Source organism: Botrytis sinoallii (assembly GCF_014898435.1).
Source record: "Botrytis sinoallii strain Bc 23 chromosome Unknown BSIN_016, whole genome shotgun sequence".
NCBI classification, from domain to species: Eukaryota; Fungi; Ascomycota; class Leotiomycetes; order Helotiales; family Sclerotiniaceae; genus Botrytis; species Botrytis sinoallii.
Genome location: NW_024066043.1, coordinates 631936 through 646611, shown reverse-complemented (window position 1 = coordinate 646611; position 14676 = coordinate 631936). Strand labels below are relative to the sequence as shown.

The 14676-nt window shown below is 40.8% G+C and overlaps 6 protein-coding genes across 6 annotated transcripts; 4 read left to right on the top strand and 2 right to left on the bottom strand.

Annotated features, from left to right (window-relative positions):
- Positions 1-816: 816 nt before the first annotated feature.
- On the top strand, positions 817-1657 carry EAF02_008560 (uncharacterized protein; the record flags this gene model as incomplete). Its single annotated transcript, XM_038904608.1, has 2 exons — positions 817-1467; positions 1520-1657. The coding sequence occupies 2 exons, from the start codon at positions 817-819 to the stop codon at positions 1655-1657; spliced, it is 789 nt and encodes a 262-aa protein (XP_038755665.1).
- Positions 1658-2481: 824 nt separating this feature from the next.
- On the top strand, positions 2482-2916 carry EAF02_008559 (uncharacterized protein; the record flags this gene model as incomplete). Its single annotated transcript, XM_038904607.1, has 1 exon — positions 2482-2916. One exon carries the CDS (start codon positions 2482-2484, stop codon positions 2914-2916), a length of 435 nt encoding a protein of 144 aa, XP_038755664.1.
- A 1577-nt stretch (positions 2917-4493) lies between these two features.
- Positions 4494-5249, bottom strand: EAF02_008558 (uncharacterized protein; the record flags this gene model as incomplete). Its single annotated transcript, XM_038904606.1, has 1 exon — positions 4494-5249. The coding sequence occupies one exon, from the start codon at positions 5247-5249 to the stop codon at positions 4494-4496; it is 756 nt and encodes a 251-aa protein (XP_038755663.1).
- Positions 5250-8121: 2872 nt separating this feature from the next.
- On the top strand, positions 8122-9849 carry EAF02_008557 (uncharacterized protein). Its single transcript, XM_038904605.1, has 7 exons — positions 8122-8279; positions 8376-8560; positions 8608-8656; positions 8708-8773; positions 8828-8970; positions 9023-9314; positions 9366-9849. The coding sequence occupies exons 2-7, from the start codon at positions 8470-8472 to the stop codon at positions 9643-9645; spliced, it is 921 nt and encodes a 306-aa protein (XP_038755662.1). The 5' UTR covers positions 8122-8279; positions 8376-8469; the 3' UTR covers positions 9646-9849.
- Positions 9850-9989: 140 nt separating this feature from the next.
- On the bottom strand, positions 9990-10979 carry EAF02_008556 (uncharacterized protein; the record flags this gene model as incomplete). The annotated part of the gene is made up of 2 exons (XM_038904604.1): positions 9990-10699; positions 10808-10979. 2 exons carry the CDS (start codon positions 10977-10979, stop codon positions 9990-9992), a joined length of 882 nt encoding a protein of 293 aa, XP_038755661.1.
- A 1492-nt stretch (positions 10980-12471) lies between these two features.
- Positions 12472-13158, top strand: EAF02_008555 (uncharacterized protein; the record flags this gene model as incomplete). The annotated part of the gene is made up of 1 exon (XM_038904603.1): positions 12472-13158. The coding sequence occupies one exon, from the start codon at positions 12472-12474 to the stop codon at positions 13156-13158; it is 687 nt and encodes a 228-aa protein (XP_038755660.1).
- Positions 13159-14676: the final 1518 nt, after the last annotated feature.

The following is a 14676-nucleotide window of genomic DNA, read 5'->3' as shown; positions in this document are numbered from 1 at the left end:
GCTCTAAGGAGAGACAAAGATGATAAAGAGCTGAAGAGATGGCAATATACAATTCTTGTGTAGAAGTGCAATTCGAGCTTGTAGTCAACTAGTAAATACCAGATGGAAGTTGAGATAATGAATCTCTAAGGATTCAATCACATAGATGTGTTTCACTGTCCATCTAACATAGAACAGGTGAATTCTAGAGCTGGTACGATCAGGGGATATGAGCACGGCAAATCCATCTAGTCTGAGGAATATGGTATCCATGTAAATAGTCACAAGCGCCTTCACACAGTTTAAGGCATTTATCTCCATGAAAATTACATAAAATATCGGTTGAATTTAAATTGGCCTGGTACGGCACGTTCTACTGTACCTCCACGTGACATAAAACTGCTCACCAGATCAATACTGTCAGCTTTATGGCCCGGGTTCTATTCTAAATTTGCTTCCTGACAACACTTTTGATTTCTTATAGATTATAAGCCACGGCTTTCCCTTTCAACATCAAAACGACAAACAACACTTCGGTCACTGATAATTAAAAACTATTGGAAGTTTCGTTTGATTTCAGTTCTTGCAAATCCAAGCAATCTTGGACCAGGCTACCAAGAAATCGAACTTTGGATACTTTGTTTTTTACATTCGTTTTGAATTTCTGGATTTGAAGTTAAAAAAAGAAAAGGTTCGTACTTTAAAGGACGATTCACCTCACTCCTACCTCATCATCTCAAGCCCTATCCTTGCGTTTCCAGTTATATGTCATGATACATATACTAATTTATTGAAGAAGTAATTCGGTTCTTACATAGTCTGAGACGCTTCCATAACATGGCAACACCTTTTCTTGACCTAGATTATCCTCGCTGGAACAATTCAGTACTAGACCAGAAATACTTTCGTTGGAACAAACTGTTTGATACGATGAACTTTGATGACGATGAATCTCTGGGAAAGATACTTCAAGCTGCTGGTGCAGCAGAAAGATTTCATCCTTTCAACCTCAAGCTGATTGAAGGTACCGACTTGAACGAATTTGAAATGGTTGCAGTTCGCGACCTTTCGTATGCGTTCAATCGCAATTTTTTCTGCCGTGATGTAGTGCGCCACCTCATATTGTTCTCCAGATACGAGGATAAAGTCTTCACTCTCGGGAAAGCAACAAAGCTTTGCACGGATATACTCAAAATCACCAAATTAAGTCCTGTACGTCAGCCAGATATGTATCTCAAGATTCGAAGAGAATTCTGTCGATTAGCGCCAGACCTGGAAAATCTTGATGAAGATGAAGCGGAGGCAGAATTAGATCGATGGGCAAGATGGAGGTATCATGAAACACGGGTCGTCACGGGACTTGGGATAAGACAATCTGCTCAGGGACAGGACGATGATCCAGCATCTCCTGAAAGCATGAACGCCAATGTTGAGAATAGCCGGGAAGTAACATCTGTGAGAAATACAACAGAAGGCGAGTTACTTGAGGTATTTTTTCTTATTCCAATCGATTGACATCATGCTAATTCAATTTTCAAAGGCGGCTAAGGTTCTCGTTTCGATGAGCTCACAGGGAATTGCAGATGGCCTGGTTGTGACTCCTGTTCCAACTCCACAGACTCAAATTTCCAATAAAAGAAAGCGCGATGAGACATCTAGTGACCCAGATAATGAATAAACTCCATCTCAGAACAAAAAAAGTCTTCACAAGTTATCACTACAGAAGACGAAGCTTATCACAGATTCATCCCATTTTGATAAGATCATTATTTTTATCACGGAGTAAAGATCCAAATCTTTTCAGTTATCCAAACAAGCGGGCGACCTACCAAGTCCTCGAGGGCTTTCTGGCGGAATCGAACCACAACAGATAAAAGACATGCCAGAGAAGTTAACACAGAATAAAACCGCGAATAGTCACACGTTCTGGCTACTTGAAGAGATAGATACTTTGTGCGAAATCTTGGAGAGCCACACAAGAGAATCTCGCACAGGGAGAGGCGCGAATCCAATCGTTTGGAAGTCAGGTACTGATGAGCTCAATCGTCGCTTTGAGGGTCGCTTACAAAAGAAAGACGGGAAATATTTTCTAACAGAAGATCGTTGTGCACCGAAAAGGAGTATTGGTAGTATCCAAAAGATTTTTCAAGCTGACTTACGCTTGAAGAGTATCTAAGAAGCACACAACAATGTGAAGAAGGAACCAGACATCGCGATGGATGAGAAATCAATTCAAGTAGAAGTTTCTGCGGAAGATCAATTATGGTTCCAAAGATCTACTTCAATAGTCGCTGATAGTCTCACCAAATCTAGAGTCCCCCACGAATGTTCAAATGGAAAGGGATCAGATACATTGACAGCAACGACCGTGCAGAGGCAAAACTTCACACACCGGACAAGAGCAAGACTATCATTGAGTACATAAGTTTACCCAATGAGCCGAAACAAGACAACCCTGAACACTTTAAATTGGGCCGAGTTCTATTTGAATACAGACCGAAAATGAGCTGGAGCTCACGAAGTGCTGTTATGATGCTTAATCAATGGCGTCAAATACTGTTACACAGGACATCAGGGGTTTCTTTAAAAGGAAAGAAAACGGGGCTCGATTTTACTTGCCCTTGGTTTTGGGATGAAACTTACAGACTTGGGAACACAGTGATCGAGCATATGGATGAAATTAGTCTTCGCGATAGAAATGTGTCTGGGGTGTATTCTTGGTCGGTCACTAAAGAGTTTAACGACAGTCTCGGGCTGTATCGGACCAAAACCCAAATCACAAAATTGGTTGCCGGTAAAGACTCCAGAGAATTGAAAGATGACTACATGATAGAACAGAAAGAGAGAAAGAGAGAGATAGATGATGCGAATGCGGCGGCTGCTTTTGCGTTGTCGGCGAAGAAGTCAAAAATTTCCTCCCCCGGCGACGATCAGTAACACCCATTACAACTCTGCGCGTTCCATTCTTGAGATATCTAGAGTTGCGTCTGCTTGTCACGCGAATTTATCATCGAGAGGTCATCTTTCAGTCAATAATATCGTTGGGGATCGATTGTTTAGGATTTCTTATGAGGCGGTAAGAGTCTGTAACGTTAACGTGAGGCTAGTAGTGGATTCTTTGGGACAAGAATTGACGGTCTTGTATTCTCGTCGATGGGTTCCGGGAAAGTTGAGTTTGAGATTGAAGAGTAATCAGAATTATTCAGTCCTCATTCAGCGTTAATAATAAAGCTTCTACATCATGTGCCATGATTTTATCATTCAAGCCTGACTGAATCGAATCGTTTATACACTGACCGGGAACTCAGCATGTCATCAAAATACTATTAAGCATTGAAACTACCAGATCTAACATTAAGTAAAGGCTACGTGGATATGAATCTGAGAGGTTTTGAGAGGTTTTTTTTAATTGCGTATCACGGCCTAGCCTCTGTCAATTCTGTGTACAGGTCACAAATATTCCTTTCATCCCTCTGCCGCTCCTTATGCAGATTATATAGACTTTTTGTTACCGCTGCTTCAGCTGTAGTCCTCTACTACTGCATGCGTTTTAATTTCAGACTGAAGACCAACATCTAATTGACCATTGCAAATAGCCATCTTTCATCCATTTCTAACTAGCCATCCTTTGGCACCTAGACCCAGAAGACCCTAGACTGGCGTTCCTCTTAATCTTTAGAATTGAACTATCCAACGCTGGTTCTCCCAAGCATTAACCTATATCTGTAGCTGTCCGTCTTCATAAACTTTGATTAGATTGTGATAATCCTGCCAAAATCTGAGTTAACGTATGTGAAGTAGAGTTTTGTCAGATTGAAAAAGTTTAGGCGTAATATTTAATGGGGGTATAGATTGAATAGTTGAGCGCAAGACGCAGATCAACATTTCTCAGGTCTTCTGAGGATGAGGCATAGTCACTTGGATCTGAAATAAGAGCGCAGACTTGAATCCGCAGCTCAGCAGGTGTATATAATAAATTTCTTGAGACACTTAGAGACCGAGTGCTAGAATCAAATCTACGATACATAATTTGATGAATTACAAAGGTTCAAATGAAGTTTTGCTCACATTGGCTATATTTTTACACATTTTAGAAGGTTGAGACTTTGGGCTTGGGTATGGGGCAAGAGTGAAGAGTCTGGAGACAACCTTAGCGATGTCTGTGAAAAAGTCACGCGAAGGAAGGAACTCCATAAACTGACTGTTATGATTTTTTGTATTGCAAATTGAGCCCCTTAAAGTAAATCCTGTTGATACAACTGGAGTACCAAAAACGCAAACCACGGTGAGCGATGTATAATATTTTACGATCCTCTTCCTACTAGTCCCTACTTTCCTGCAAATCTGTAGACTGGTTTCCTGATATGGGGATACTATCGATCTAATTCCAGTAGCTTAGAAAATGCGTGGCAAATTTTCTGTTGAAACCAATTCGAAACTTTACAGAAATTGCCAAAAACGCCAGAGATTATCATCAAGAGATGTAGCTCAAAATTAAGACCAAGCTGAGAAATTCAAAGATTATACTCGACTCCAATCTCGCGGCTCGGTAATTCGAAAGATCTCTCAATCATCTCAAAGATAACAAACCACTTCTTGACATGCGTATTCTGATCGCGTCGCTGTTGCTTTGGTGTCAAGGTCCTGAGTCTATCAAGATCGACTGGAAGAAATTTTATGGGTCCTTGGCGACTGGATGGATGCTGGCGACGGCCATTTGCAAGTCTCGGTGTTACGTGGCGTGCAGCTCTGCGTTTCTGAGCACGGAACTTCTCCATCTCTTTGCTGCTGGCAACCATTGTGATAAATTCATCATCAATATTTCTGATGGAGTCTACAGGCTCTCTGATTCTCGTCGAGGTTTCTTTTTGAGCGATTTGTGGCTTTTGGGGCTGCTCTACCGTCACCTTGGGAGCACTTGGCTTCTTGATAACTTTATTCTCGATACCATGATTTCTGACATCCATCGTTCGCTCTATTTGTCCCAAGTCTCTAGGTGTGTACTTGCGAATCTTCTCTCGTCTCCAGTCGTTCAGGAGAAAAATGTCGCTCTCGTCGTTCCAGTCGAATGGCTCACCATTGCCATAACCCCGATCATAATAGACCTCTCGACCCAAGCCAGCTTCTGTCACACTCAGCAGTGCAATTCGCATTTTGTTGGGCTCCTGTGATCCAACCACTGCTGGTGTGAGGTCTTGTCTGGGTTTGAGTGTCCAGTCGCGCTTGCCGCCAAGCTTGCTTCGAAGAGGAGGTGGGAGTGATGTATTCATCTTGTAAGGGAGTCTTGGGGAGTACGTCTTTTCTTGCTGCTGGATTGTCTAAACAACTTTTTGAGGGGTTATGCTGGTGGAAGGCTAGTTTGAGTGTAATAGTTAGTCTATGGTGCAGAAGAAAACATAGATAATCTTATGCTAAAAGGGAATCTACCTTGATTATATGCGGATAGTGATATCTACCTTTGACAATCTTTGAGGTTGTAAAAACAAAAAAAGATCTCGGAGCTCTCTAGAATTAAGTAGAGAGGCTGTACAAACTAGTCCGACTTCGAATCAATTGATTAGTCAGTGAATATGAGGCTAATATCGTGTATCACGTGCACGTGTGGTATGATTCGGCTCTCATTAGACGAGTACCCCTGATTGACCAATGCGGTATCATTGATATTGACTATTTAGAATATGCATCATCAGACTTTAGTGGTAATTTGATTGATTGATTGATTTTATTAACGTCCTTTTTCAGTCCATAACTATTTAGGACAACTAGGCTATAGGGGCCTAGCAAATACTATTGGATATCTACAATAGATATATTCAATTTGGAGAAATAAAAACAAATGTTGAGGAACTAAGCCCAATCTCTATTCAGAATACAAATAGAAATAATTATCTTCATCCTCTAAAACACTTCCTTCCTGACTCTTCCCTTTCCCTAATCTAATTAAAGTATCCCAATATCCAATTTCTCTTTTTTTAAAATCCTAAATCCAATTTGCTATTCCTCCCTTTCTATAAAAGACAAGAGTTATCCTCTTTCGAGTTATTTCCAATATAGCAAAGGGTTTTTTCATTAATAAGATAATAATAGAAGGCATTACTTTTTTCTATCTTTATTTCTTTTAAACTAGCCCTTTGTATATTTTTATAAGCTTGATATCCTCTAGCTCTTATTAGATGTGTATAGTCGAAACTGTTAACAATAGTGGGGCAGAGCCGAGCCCTAAGCTTATACACAAATCAATTCGGAAAATTCGAAAATTCGAAAATTAAAAGGAAAAACGTTATATTATATTGATGCTTAGAGTATAGTATTAATTTGAAGGCAATAGCATTCTTTATATTGTATTGTTATAATATTCGAATAATTAAAAGTCAAAGGATATAAAAAAAGGGATTGTAATACGAGTAGAGTAATAGCAAGCTCTATATCAAAAAGATTCTTTTAAAGAGAAGAGACCTATTGTGTATCTTACTTCTATAAAATAATAATCGATAGTAGATATTGAATCTGATCGGGGTTTCTATAACCTTTGTATTTACATCTAAAGCTGGTATTCAACTTTTTGTAGGTATTGTTGTTGTAAAATCGTAATATAATCCTTCGCTATATCTCTGACACCTCTCTCCTTCCAATTCTTCCGATTCCATCTGCGACTCAATCTTAGCTTTACAGACTCTCAAGAGAGAGCTGGAGGTTCATAGGATGTACCGCGTATAGGTGTTGAGTCTTCGCATCCCTTTAGTGGTAGTAGAGACTATGCCTCAGTGATAGATGAGATCAGACAAAAGTTTGATACTCCAAATATCGTATAATGTACATTTACTGAACTTTTAGTACTCGCTTAAATTGTGGTGAAAATTTATGCAATTTCACGAAATCGATCACATTTTAGGAAAGAAAAAGATTTCCCTTTGAAAGTAAGCTTTCAAGAATAACTATCATGATGTTGTAGAGAATTCTGGATTTTGAGATGATTATAAGTAACTCACATCAAACCTCACTGATGATAAAGCGATAGAACTCTTTGATTTTGCGCGGCTTGTGATGATTTTGTGAGGTTAAATCAAGAATTCATCAGGAAAAAACTCGAGGAAATAATTTCACAAAGACTTCCAGAGGATTTTAGTGTGCTATAACTTGCTTTCTGGCTGGTACGATTGTTCGAGTGATGCCAACCACAAGGCTTATTATAATCAACATCTTCTACTTCAATATCACTCTTGACTCTATAAAGTATATGCATTCTTCAGGCGAAAATTTGAATGGTATTTAGGGCTATGGGGCTCACGATGAGCTCACGCTGTGCTCGTATGATGAGTAGGATATATACAGTTGATTCAAGCCTCGTGGATGTCATGATATAGATGCCGCTCTGAGCAATACGAATCATTTGGGTTGCTAGATGAATGGAGCTGTTGATTTGCAATGCCAAACTTCTCGTGCTTACGTGACACAATGTTGTGCTTTGAAAAGCATAATAATAGCCCTAGTTACCAAGAAGAAGCATCATGTATTCTTCAACGAGAACTTGTAGCTAGAATCAACCGAACACGGCGATGTCTCAAAAGAAAAGTAGCATCTCGACAAAAGGTGTTCATCTTGTTAGGTTCCACCCATTTTTCAATGAGAGAACTTTTTCACGTTCTTCAAAACGCTGCAGACTCTTTCCATGCTTGGGTGAAATCTACAAGTAGTCAAGAACATCAAATCCCCCAGCATTGCTCTTCCAAGTTCCTATTTTCGTGAAACCACTAGTCGTGCAGCTTTAAATTCTATAGTAAATCTTGCTCACATCGACTGTTTTGTGAAACGGCGTTGAAAAAGATATGCCTGTAAGCACAACCACGAATCGCATGAATGGATCTCAAAGGTTGGTAAATTGCGAGTAATTTGTCGTTCAGTAGTTAAAAAATTGGCATCCATGCATCCATGACTCGGTATTTGGGCATAGGACTCAGGCATTCAATTCGCAAGGACCATAAGCAAATGCATTAGCTCGGACTTGGCATATCCCTAATGGTGCTAAGTGCAGCGCTAAGCAATGGCCCTGGGAAGAGAACCCGCTGGATATCGAGCAGTCTGCTTAATAAGAAAAAAGGTATTAGCTAAGAAGATTTTGAGTGTGCATGGAAACCGCCTGTAAATGGAAATGCAATGATACATATGCGTGCGTTACTAGTATGATATCATGGAGCAGATGTCTTGGCATTTTCTATTTCATTGGGGAAATTTGTTAGATCACGTGGATTGCATCATCGTAAGCAAGCTGCAGAGTCGGAAGTAGTATATTAATCGCGGATGTAAGTAAACTAGGAGTCGGTATGGTAGGGATGCACACTTCATAAGTGGTATATATGCATCGACATCTGCCCCGATCTTTCGCTGACTTTTACAAGAAATATCAAGTCTGAGTTCTCCTTCTTCGACGTCACAGTTTTTTGAAAATAAGTCCACTTCAACGTGTCTCCACGCTGCCCGCTTTCATTAGACATGGAAGGCTACAAACTTTCTGCCCCGGTAGATTGCACGAGTACACTTGACACAGGAAGTTTGAAAAGAAAGACTGCTGTCATTACCGGAGGTTAGAGGGAATATTGTTTATAAGTAGAATGTGCTGACCAAGTGCAGGTGCAAATGGAATCGGAGAAGCATATACAAGGGCGCTCTCTGCTGCAGAGTAGGTGGCTATTCGTAAAGTGACATCAAGTTTTTGACATGATCAAAATAGCGTCAACGTATGCATCGGGGACATGGACTCCAAAGGTGGTTCGAAGTTGGCATCGGAGCTTGAGAAGTAAGATTGTGTACCCTACCTTATATTTTGGATCTTGTGCTAATTTCACTAAAGCGCCAAATTTGTGAAGTGTGATGTGACCATTTGGGAAGATCAGCGCCGTCTTTTCACTGAAGCTGCATCTTTCACGGGAAAGGTGGATTATGTTATCGCCAACGCAGGCATCTGTGCTCCTGATGAAGTCTTTACTTTCGCAGGTAACCAATGGATTATCTACACCGCTAACACTCAGCTAACTAAAATGTGAAGGCAAAGGCCAGGAACCCACAGAACCAAATCTGAAAACAATCGATGTCAACTTGAAAGGGACATTGTACACCACAAAACTGGCTCTTCACTACTTTATAGAACAAAATGGAGAGAAGCCATCGCCTCAGCAAGAGGATACATGCTTAGTGCTGATCGGATCTGGGGCAGCATTTCTGGACTGTCTTAGAGGACCTGTATATCCGAGCACAAAATGGGCTGCGCGAGGTATTATGCATTCTCTGCGAAGAACAGCATTCTACCATGGCAGCAGAGTTAATGTCATCTCTCCCTGGTACTCAAATCCCCAATGAACTCAGACTTCCTGTTGCTAATCTGATAATAGGTACGTCAAGACATCGATATTATCTGCAGAAGCTTTCGCGCACGTGGAGAAGTGCGGGGTAAAATTCGCGGAAGCAGAAGATGCAGCAAGTGCTCTTTTGCGAATCCTATCTGATCGAACAATTAATGGCAAATCACTGTTCGTCTCGGCGAGAAAGTGGGCACCAGCAGGGTATCTAGACTTGGACGTTGATGATTACCCTGGGAATGAGCTGATCCAGGAAATTCAGGTGGATCAGATGAAAGCAGCTCCTGTGGACAAAGGCTTGTTTCTGCCGTAGAGTAGATTGTGAATCTCGAGATTTCCGGCGTACTGTAACTTTAAATTTCTCTGATTTGATGACTGGCCTTGGGGCGGTGCAAATGATGTAAATATTCCCCACACATATTTTGTACTAAAGGGGCTTCTGGTAGGTCTGTATTCAATGCTTAAATTGCGTTGATGGAGGGAGAATTGCAATTGAACCGTCGCGTTTTGCCTTTTTCCAAATTTGAGGGAGACATAGGCCACAATTAATGCTCTACGCCAAAGTTAAGAATGCACTCTTTCAGAAACCGCGATATCAAAATACAGCTCCTCTTCGCCGCGTTGACCCCTCCAGAAGTTTGTTGAGTGTAAGAGCTCTCAGCAACCTCTCAACATCCAAGGCCACTTTTCAGCAAACTCTGTGGTGACCTCCCAACTGGATGGGTCCCAAGGACTGCCCCAAACGATAAGACCACTCCTCTCAGACGGAGCATGACACACTTCAACCAGATCATGGCAAAGGTCGTCGTCATCAAAATCTTCACCTTTGCTTAACATGTTATCACGTAATTCCGGAAAAGGAAACAGATCCAAATAGGGATGATGGGAGACTTGACGTTGAAGCGCGATTGGACAAAGACTGGTTGGGTGACTCGTGTCCCAAACGAGTGAGGTGTTTTGGTAAAATGGTGAAATTGCATCTGCCGTCAACCAGTCAAGATTGAACCCTAGAGAAATCATGTTGCTAAACAAAGCACGAAAGACGTTGAACTGAACCAGAGTGAGGAGGAGGTCAGCGCGGGGAGAGATGGTCATGCGCTGACGAGAAATGAAATGCTCAACTTGTCTAATAATACATTGAACCTGGGGGGGCGTCAGGTCTGATGAAAGTAAATTTTGTTTGTAATCGTATTCAGTAAATGGCCCCGGGGAAGTGGCGTCTGCAGAATCCTCGGGTTGCTTCCGTTGTTTGATGGCTTCGAGGATAGCACACAAGTGTGGGTCAATTTCCGGTTCCAATGGTTTCGTCTCTTCCATAACCAGGCTTGCAGGGGCTGATTGCATGCTCAATAATTTTCGTCGTCTCCCTAAAAAACATAAGAATATAAACATGATTTAGAGCCACTCATTCGATGTTATTCGGCCGAGGTCAGGATGTTAATGCACAAGGAAGTCTGTTTGGCTATCGAGCTTACTATAAAGTCTTTGATGCAGCCGATTCTGACGTTTCCTTCGCTCAGCAGCATTTGTACTGCCTGTCCAGTCATCTTCCGCGAAACGGACTTCTGCTTGCTGTGGCATCCGTCCCAACAGCACGCTTCCGACCAGTTCTCCACCTTCTTCTGGACGACTCGCATTGTTTTCCATGTTGAGCAGGCGAAATACTTGATGGTCAGCGAGATTGAGATTGTTGAAATTAAGCAATATAGATTTTGTTGAGGAGTTTTATTGAGCTTAATGGAAAACTTGCATGAGCGAACAACTCGTTTTAAATTTTGGTAACTGCAATCGATGGTTTTGTGATTGGGATCATGAATCACCAGTGTGGCGATGTCCCTGCTCCCATTCCCCGCTCTTTAGCTCCTTGACAGCCGAAAGTTAAAAAGGTGCTAGTCGCTGCGACACGTGCCCGGTAATATCACGGTTGATTACTAATCAGTTCAACTTCAATCGGAATGATAGTTTTAAGAGCTACCTACTCGAGCCACCGTCATCATTATTATCATCATTACTGCCGTCATTCTAATAATTTGCTTATAATAACTCAATCCTGGTGTTTTATCTCCCAGCTCTTGATTGGTTATTTGATTGAATAACAGCCTTTACAGAGGCTCGTGTTGTTGAAGTCAAGGTAAGGTTTTGTTTGCCTATCTATTATGCCGAGCGTGCCAAGTATAATTTAGCAGCACTGATGCAGACTGCTTACGCCCCACTCCGGAGAGTCTACCGACAGAGGTTCTATATATGGTAAGCGAGCCGACAAGTGAGCTTCCAGATGTACGACGCAATCATCAAGTACCTCCAGCAGTACCGAAATCTCGATTTGTCATATTGCATGCCGTGGGTAGCACAGCCTTAGACTCGGCGTGACTGTTAATATCCCCTCTCAGGGAATGTGTGATCGGGTCTTCTACGGAATAAATTAGTTAGGGGGGGATAATACTAGTTTTTTACCCTCGGGTACGCTGAGATTTGGGATAATATCATCTGCTATTGAACGAACTCGGTTTCAGTACAGTAAAACAGCTGAGACCTATTGCCTCTCCGCCCGATTGGTGTGAACAATATTTGAATTATGCACAGTATGAGGTAGTCGCTAGTCCAGGTGAGTTCTTCCTGATCTTCAGGTGAGCATACACATGTCTCGGATGCTTTAGCTACAGCAGCTACTAGGAAAATGTTTATAATATTCCCCAAGTAGGTCATGGATCGATCGAGATCATTAGTTTTGGGGTAAACTGACAGGTGTACTAGATATGATTATTCTCGGAGCTCGTCATAATTTAAACGTTTCTTGGCAAGCAAGCAATACCAGCGGATCTAGGGACTATTAACCCACAAATAAAGGCTTGGAACCAATTGCAGTTGTTTCTTAGATGGCTGAAGGTCAATAGGAACACGCGTCCTGCAGCACCTTGAAGAGGCAGTGTATCTTTAATTCCTTGAAGAAACCTTATAGCATTGCATGAAATTACTCGTGACATAGCATACGTCAAGCAAGCTATGGCAATGAAAGGGTTTTTTGCTGGGCTCATCAACTATAAGAACAGCGACATGTCGCTTCGTCACAGTCTATCCTGTCACTCACATCCACAGGAAGCTTCATTTTCAGACATAATTCGAAGAAAACAGTGTCATCATGAAGACAGGCGTCAGTATTGCCTCACTCAGCGTCACTGTTGCGAATATTTCGCTCACAATGGCACAGAACATGTCTTACGGGGCCGACAACTGGTACCGCAGCGATCAGGTGACTGTTCAGCCGATCAACTTCCTGACCCAATTTCGAACTTCCGTCGCGGGGAACATCTTCATTCGCAACGATCTTGCTCGCAACAACCAGACCGCCAGTACGCCTGCCATTGTCGTCGGTCACCCAATGGGTGCGGTAAAGGAACAGAGTTCCAACCTCTATGCCACGAAGATGGCTGAGCAGGGCTTTGTGACCATCTCTCTCGATCTCCCATTCTGGGGCTCTAGCGAGGGCGAGCCAATGAACACCGTGTCGCCAGACTTCTACGCCGAGGCTTTCAGCGCGGCAGTGGACTATCTGGGCACACAGGCATTTGTTGATCGCGAGCGGATCGGCGCGATTGGTGTTTGTGGCAGCGGTTCATTCGTTATCAGCGCCGCCAAAATCGATTCTCGCATCAAGGCCATCGCCACATCGAGTATGTACGACATGGGATCAGTATCCCGCAACGGACTTCGTCATGCCCATACTGTTGAACAGCGCAAAGAAATGATTTCACGCCAACACACAACAAATTTCGAAGGAAACTTTTTCTTCGAAATACGACCCTTTCGCGATCGATTTAGATCATAGTTATTAAACCAAATTGATTGCAATTGCCCCCAAGTGATTCTGACCAGTAGTTGTTGTGATACTGTTGTCGGCGCTCTAAACACGAAACTCATACGAAAATTCGCGTAAAATTTTCATTCCAAACCTTCAAAATAAGAATATAACTCCTAATATGGATTGTTGCAATAATCCATCAATACTTCGGGATATAGCTATAATAAAGGCTTTTTCTGAAGCCTTTATTATATTAAACACTTATCTTATTATTATTCTAGGTATTCCAATACCTTCAAGCCTTTCTTTGCCTTCTGAAAATCTTTAATTCGAAATCTCTAGCTCTATTTTATTAATCAACTAGCTAACTAGTTTTGAAAAAAGAGTTGAAGAGTTTAATTTATTTAGTGACCTTTTTATTATTCAAGATACAATTAATACTATCTATATATTTAATCAGAATAAGAAACGGTGCTCCACAATATCCCTTAGCAATCAGAACAAATAATCTAGAATATAAAACAAGGTAATTACACCAAAGGAAACAATTCTAAAAGTAAAAGATCTTATAATATTAACCTTAATTTTTTTTTAATCACATAATGAGCAATTAAAGCTATTAAATCTCCTAGAGATCTTTAGAGAATATACCGAAAAAGGAAAGCTTACTATAGCCTTCAATATTATTATATCCCAAATCACTTATCTCAATCAGCTATACGGAAAATCAAATCCCAAGCTAAAATACTAGCTAAAAATCCAATTCCAATTACTACAATACCAATTAAATCAACTTTTGCAATTATAACAAAAGAAGGAGAATGGAATCTAGTCAGTAAAGGAAAAGCTATTAAGCCTATTCCAATAGACAAAAAGATTGAAATCACTCAAAGACGCCTAATCCTGATCAAACCAGAAATCCCAAACTCTACTTCCTTCTCCTCCTTAACTATTCGAAACAAAATAAACGAAGCCTTTCAAAAGAGTGGAATTAAAGGACCAGTTATCGCAGTAGCTATTCTATCCTTCAATAACAATATCATTATTATAGCAAACGATCTCTTTATATTACAATTCCTTTTAGAAAAGAAAACTATTTAGAATAATATTATTAAATTTGAGAGGATTCAAAAGGATTAAAAATGGTATAAAGTTATTATCCACAAAATCCCAATAAGAGAATTCTCAGGACCGAAAGGAATGGATTTTATTTTAGAGGAAATCAAAACCTTTAATCCAGATTTCAAATCAATCAGAACCCTCTTCTGGCTTACACTAGCTTCCAAAAAAGCTCATCAATGAGAGGGAGCTATAGTTATTGCTTTTGCCATAAAATCAGAAGCAGAATTAGCTATTCAAAAGCAACTATATATTGCTGAAAGTAATACAAGAATAGAAACTTCTATAAATCGAAACCAACTATACAATGCCAAAAGTGTTAAGGGTTTGGATATCAAGATGTTTATTGTAAAAGAAACCCTTTTTATGGTTTATATGAAGGCAAGTATATTATATTAGTATATTTATGTATGGTATGTAATATTA